Raw genomic sequence first — 6,964 nt, forward strand, 5'->3', positions numbered from 1 at the left:
TAGGCCATCTCGGCTATCACTAAAAATACTTGTTAATATTTACATAACAAGTATTGGTACAAAAATAAAAAGAGAAGTATAGTGGACGTGTGTATGACAGTTATTCCTTACTAATATATTAAATCCGAAAGTCGGTTGGTTTGTTTGTTATGCTTTCACGCAACTTATCATGTATTTTGCTAGGTAGTTGCCGCCCCGTGTAAAGCCGCGGGCGGAAATTAGTAATGTACAAAATTAACAACAATTAACGACATGACTTCAAATAGGTTTTTTGTACATTCATAATATATTATATACGATTGTAATTCTTATAAATTTTATTAAATAATTCTAATTTGTTATGTTGTAAAGTCTTGGACCTTAATTATTAGCACCTTATAAATAATTGAAATCCCGTTTCAAAAAAGCCAAATGGCTAGTGTCAATAGAGAGCGCCTAAAGTCGCCATCACGTATTTTACGAATATATTTAGCGGTCTTACTGCAGTTAATTTTCAATTGCGACAGCCGTTGCCAATTCTATAATATCAATTGTAAATACTGATAAACAGAAGTTAAACAATACGTAAGTTTAAATTATTATTTCAAGGCACGATGGTTTTTTAAGCTCAAAATTACATTTTTTATAGTAATCTTAAAACCATTAAGCCGTAGTCAATCACTTTTAAGTAAAACTAAGAACACGTTTTTTTAAAGATTACTATTATTGTTGTTATTTCTTAAGGCGTTTATACACGCAAGCTAAATTAATACTTAGTAATTAATGGAAACAAACAGTACAAAATAAATTTTATATATATCAATCTATACTATGGTGTACACAACTATGTATTTATTTAATGTGTTAGTTTTCTGGTTACTATGCTAAACAATTGCTCTTCACTTTAAAAATATATTTAGAAGTAAAAAATACCAAGCAAGGGTCCCCTAAGCAAGAATAACACAAAATTCACTTATCTTATTCTTTCTTAAGCTAAATATACTTAAAACATTCAGTAACAGCCTGTTAATGTCCCACTGCTGGGCTAAGGCCTCCTCTCCCTTTTGAGGAGAAGGTTTGGAGCTTATTCCACCACGCTGCTCCAATGCGGGTTGGTAGAATACACATGTGGCAGAATTTCAATGAAATTAGACACATGCAGGTTTCCTCACGATGTTTTCCTTCACCGTTAAGCACGAGATGAATTATAAACACAAATTAAGCACATGAAAATTCAGTGGTGCTTGCCCGGGTTTGAACCCGCGATCATCGGTTAAGATTCACGCGTTCTTACCACTAGGCCATCTCGGCTTTAAACATTACTGTAACAGTATTCTATAAGTGGCAGAATATTATGATAAAAGCATCATTTGAAAGTTCTACGGAACTAATTAAGTTAAACTCTATCATACGTTCAAAGTGAACATTTTAAAAGCGTCCATTACTATATTAAATATTCGCTCAACTAAATATTGAGTACAAATAGATACTAACGATAATTTACCCATTTATAATTTATTTACTAGGCACTATATATATTGACAAAGTGCCTCGTTGTCTAGTTAGGCTACATGTAAGGCCACAGACCTCGAGGTCCTGGGTTCAAATCAGGTCAGGCTAATAAAAAGTGTCTGGAAGTTGGAAGTGTGTACACTCTCGTGTCTCGGAAAGCACGTAAAACCATTACTCCTGCACCTGAACTTTTTCCGTTCGTGTCGGATTGCCATCCCATCGGATTATGAGATCGAGATTGGAAATAGAGAGTGCACCTGTGTTTGCGCACACACTTATTGCACACATTACGTGCTATATATGTCCTGCTTAGTTGGATAATCACTTGAGATTGGCCGTCGTGGCCGAAATCGGTCTGGAGAAAATTATTATTACTATTACTTTAAATACATACAAATCATAGTCTTAAATTTGTATTAATTTAATATTTATACTTATAGATACAGCATTAGAAATACTCACCAATACAAAAAAAACAGTTTGTATTGTAATATAATATTCATGTTTTTTGTTATATACATGCAATAAAAACATAATCATGCAAAACAATGACTCCGACTCATTATATCTTTAATTTTTTTTAGATTAGAGACGATTATGTATGTATATTTTTCAGTAGATAATGTATACTAGTATCAAAATGGATAGCAGTGAATACGCTAGTCTATTTAAACGTTGTGTGACTGGAATATTAATCGGTTCTTTTATTTTATTATGTTTGTTAATACGCAAAACTTACAATTACTGGAAAGACCGCGGTATACCTTATGACAAACCTATTCCTATTTTCGGCAATCTAGGATTTATTATGAGAAAAAGTATCTGGGATTACTGTTATGAAATACGAAACAGGTATCCAAAAGATTACTTTGGTATATTCCTTGCTTGGACTCCTGTTTTAATGGTGCAATCGCCGGAGTTGGCCAAGAAAATACTTATCAAAGATTTTGAATATTTCCCAAATAGATATCTGTATAGTGGTTATTCGGATCCTCTCGGATCTCTCAATTTGTTTACGGTTAAGGTAAGTAAAGATAGTTAACTATCCCTACTTTATGACTATTTCTAACAGCATGTTTAAAGTAATAATTATAATCTAAAAATTCGGCTGAATGATGTGAATGTGAAACATACATTTCGAATGAGTAATTGGTAAGTAAATAATTAAAATAATATGGAGTGTTATCTTAATGTAGACCCATAGCCACTGAAATATTGAAATTTTCATATTTCATATAGTTATTGTTATGTTTATTAATTTATTAAGATCTCCAGGAGTAATTATAAACGGTCTCCTTCTGCGAAAATGTCATGTCGCAGAAGGAGGCAGCGGAGCAGGAGCGTGAGGAGAGGGCCTCCGCTGACTCGCTTCGCCGAGTAAGACCGGGGAGAAGACGTCGGCGCTATGCGCATCTTCTCCTCCCGCCGTAAGTGTTGCCGGGGTTAGGGGGTCTTTGTACCCTGAGCACCCCCTAGGATTTGGAGGCCAGCAGAGGCGGGCCAACCGTCGGGGCGTCACGGTAGAATGCGCAAGCGATCCTGTGACGCCCCTCCAAAAGGAGGTGTGGGTACCGCTGGTTTTTTTGTGAGTATTCCGGCGCATGCTCGGCGCCGGCGAGTCCCACATACCCCCCCACTTCAAGTGGGGGAAACGCGTAAACGCGTTTTTCCAGCGAAACAAAAAAAAAGGAGTAATTATAAAAATACAACATTAAGAAAAACAAAAAAAAACTTATAGCTTAAGATCAGATGCATTACCTATTAAGGAGAATAACTCATGAAATGAAAAAGGAGATGTTGTCAACATTACTTTAAAATATACAAATATTTAATGATTCATAAAATCTTCATAAATATAAGTACACCTAGCTAGCTATGATGAGCAAAAATACAAAGTAGCACATATCTTAAGCACGTCTGAATATTCAAAATGTTAATAACCGAAACTTTTGCTTTAAGCCATTATTTTAATTCCAGAATCCACTATGGAAAACATTAAGGTATGAACTCTCTCCAATGTTTACATCTTTACGCTTAAAAAAAATAACCGAACTGATGAATATCAATGCAACGGAGCTAGTAAGAAAAATAAAACGAGACTATATTGACAAGAACAATGTTGCCAACTTAAAGGTAAAATTTAAATCGTGACGTACGTATTTATGGTTCATTAATTTATTTATCTTTCTGTATTCACTTACCCTGCTATAGGTTTAAGTACGAGTAAAAACTTTCTTTTAAATATATATTTGCAACAAAGTTAATTGGTAACAGGTAAATAGACAGGCAAATGGGCCACCCGATGATAAGTGGTCACCACTGCTCATACGCATTAGCACTGTAAGAAATATTAAGCATCCCTTACATCGCCAATGCGCCAACAACCTTGGGATCTAAGATTTTATGACTCTTGTGTCTGTATGTATACTGGCTCACTCACCTTCAAAACCGAAACAATAATACTAAGTATTGCTGTTTGGCGTTAGAGTTGATGTGTGGGTGGTACCAACCCAATGCCTAACTACAAGCTAAATGTTTTGATATCGTCGCTATAGAATTAATTATTTTACAGGAAATATTTTCCATGTATACTTCTGACACTGTGGCTTATAGTGTATTTGGTATTCGAGTCAGTATTTTAAATGATAAGCCATCGCCGTTATGGTACATCACACGTCACATGGTTCAATGGACATTCTGGCGTGGTTTAGAATTTTCAATGATATTCCTTGTTCCTCTTATTGCTTCAATTTTACGGTATAGTATTCAATATAACTTTATTTATTAAAAATTATTGCAAGAATGACAAAATTACTTTTTAGTAACGTATGTGCTTTAATTTTGTAGGTTTAAATTTTTTTCTGGTGCAGCCACAGATTACATAAAAAATATATTTTGGAACGTCGCTAAAAAACGCAAGGAAAGTAAAACAAAAAACGAAGAGGATCTTGTTAATCTTTTACTTAAGTTAAAGGATAAATTAAAAGTATCTGATGAACCCGGCTCGCGTAAGTTGAGAAAATAAAACTTAAATGATTCAAAAATAACAGAAAATGTACTAAAGTATTAAAAGTGTTGACCCCTTGAATTTTAAAACTTCAAATATTCGACACCAAAAACTAACAAAAATTAGATAAATCTAGCAGTAAACATTGGTCACGTTACAGTCAAAGTATATAAATAATATACAGAATCTTCTCGTGACCTACCTCAATAAAATAATCAAACAAGAAAAAAAGTCTGTTAAATAGCAAATTTTTTATTGACAGCGCTGGCTGATGATGTTATTTTGGCGCAAGCGGCTGTTTTCATTTTGGGATCAATTGAAACATCGTCCACAACTATAGCCTATTTTTTGCACGAAATAGCTCATCATCCTGAAGTACAGGTATTTTTAATTATTTAACAAAATCTTTTAAAATTGTTAATAGATTCTTTTTGTCCATTTCTGTTACATATTTAGTACCCGAACAAGCTGACAAGGCGAATATTAATATTTTGTTGAATAAAGAAAAAAATTATGTAAATATTGTGGCAATAGATGCATAATATAATCTAAACATCTGTATTTATTGTTGTGCTATAAGTTAAAAATACCTACCTATTTTAGTAACTACAGATCTGTCACAAAGTTTTGAATGTTTCATTTTTCAGGTAAAACTTTTTAATGAAATCAACGAGGCAGTGAAGCAGAAAGAAAATGATGTTTTGGATTACAATGATTTATTAGAATTAAAATATTTAACAGCTTGTATTAACGGTATTGTTGAATCAGATTTTGTATTTTTGACGCTGTTTGAAACTGGTATAGTTTACTTTAGACAATAATTTATAATTCGGATAGTATAGAATTTGTTTCTTCCAGAAACTCTAAGGATGCATGCACCAGTAGCATATTTAGAAAGATTATGTGCAAAAAATTACAAATTAGACGATAATTTTACGATTGAGGCAGGCACTCCTGTATTTATAAATGTTTTGGCCATACATTACAATGAGAAATATTATCCTGAGCCAGAGATGTTCCAGCCAGAACGATTCATGTCAGATATCGATAACACTAACAACGTGTTCTTGCCGTTTGGTGAAGGACCCCGTTTTTGTATCGGTAATGTTATTTTTATATTATATCTATATTCTATATTCAAAAATATATAATATTATACTATCATCACTTACTGAAAATTAAACTGGTGGTGTGAAAGTACGATACGCCTTAGGCATTAGCGTCAAACGTTACATGTTTTGTCATTACTTAAAAACTTTCTAAAAAGTCACAGCGCAAACTCACTCACTCTCGCACGTTTTAAATTATTGTTTTGAAAAGTAACGATACTTTGGATACATAGTATCGCTAACTAATTGAGATTTATAGTATCACTACTTAATGTCACTTACCTTACTAAAAATAAGTCTAAATTTTTAATTATTTTTATTATATTTAGGATAAGATAAAATTAATTAAATTATTATAACCTTATCTTATCGATTAGTGTGGAAAGTGGAATATAATTCAATTTGAGATATACTTGGTTTAAGTTTAATCTGAATGATTCATGATAATGAGTCGAAAAGCACGTGAATATTAACCGAAGGTTGACAAGTACATTCGGGAAAGCTTCACAGTATTGTCATGTCTTTAATTTGTGTTTATAATTCATCTTGTGTTCGACGGTGAAGCAAAACTTCATTAGAAAACCTGCATGTGTCGGATTTACAGTTACTTTTGCTGTTAAATTTCATTAAATTGTATCTCTTAATATACAAAGAAAACATTTTAGGTAAAAGGTACGGAATGATGCAAGTAAAGGCTTCCCTAGCTCAGCTGCTTGTCCACTACAAAATTAAGCCAGCTTTACCTTATACGGTTAAAACCGATCCATACGCTGTAATAATGGCCCCAAAAGATGGTTTAAGTGTAAAATTCGTTCCACGTTAATTATATAACCGTTTTTAGACATACAATATATTAATAAAAGGTTTTTCTGAATAATAAATTGTTTTATTAAATTATATTTCATTGTTTTATTGAATAATTTCTTTTAAAATCATTATATATAAACATTAAGGTTGTAAAAATAATGACCTCAAGAGAGAAAATACATTTTGAGTACTCTAAATTAAATAGAAAAATCAATGTACAATCATAACATTGCGTAGCTCTGACAATAATGCAATTAATGAATTATTATTGTAAATGAAAAAATATAATTAAAATATTCTATCTGCACATTCGAGAGCCGAGTACGGGCATGACACAAAAGAAATACAAAACAGTTACAGTTTGTACCCCAGTCGTTAGCGCCACTAATTAGCTCGTGATTATCAGAAGGAAGCAGCGCTATCGTATTTACAGCAGGACAGTCATGTAATGTACATTTTCATTCATCACTGTTATCAATATACTATAATTGTAATTGTCGTGATAACAATAAAATATATAGACAAGATGATAGAAATGATCAACCTATGT

General features: G+C 32.6%; 1 protein-coding gene across 1 annotated transcript; it reads left to right on the forward strand.

Annotated features, from left to right (window-relative positions):
• Positions 1–2,131: 2,131 nt before the first annotated feature.
• Positions 2,132–6,442, forward strand: LOC126774740 (cytochrome P450 6k1-like). The gene is made up of 8 exons (XM_050496280.1): positions 2,132–2,515; positions 3,469–3,624; positions 4,064–4,248; positions 4,339–4,499; positions 4,761–4,879; positions 5,146–5,251; positions 5,357–5,599; positions 6,273–6,442. The coding sequence occupies exons 1-8, from the start codon at positions 2,132–2,134 to the stop codon at positions 6,428–6,430; spliced, it is 1,512 nt and encodes a 503-aa protein (XP_050352237.1). The 3' UTR covers positions 6,431–6,442.
• Positions 6,443–6,964: the final 522 nt, after the last annotated feature.

The sequence above is a fragment of the Nymphalis io genome, chromosome 2 (genome assembly GCF_905147045.1).
Source record: "Nymphalis io chromosome 2, ilAglIoxx1.1, whole genome shotgun sequence".
NCBI lineage: Eukaryota > Metazoa > Arthropoda > Insecta > Lepidoptera > Nymphalidae > Nymphalis > Nymphalis io.

What these genes read in the sequence shown, in the direction of transcription:
- LOC126774740 (XM_050496280.1), top strand. Translation starts at nt 2,132, where the DNA reads ATGGATAGCAGTGAATACGCTAGTCTATTTAAACGTTGTGTGACTGGA. An exon ending in ACAATGTTGCCAACTTAAAG is followed by an intron (nt 3,625 to 4,063) that starts GTAAAATTTAAA and finishes ATTATTTTACAG; the next exon opens with GAAATATTTTCCATGTATAC. An exon ending in ATCTGATGAACCCGGCTCGC is followed by an intron (nt 4,500 to 4,760) that starts GTAAGTTGAGAA and finishes TTTTATTGACAG; the next exon opens with CGCTGGCTGATGATGTTATT.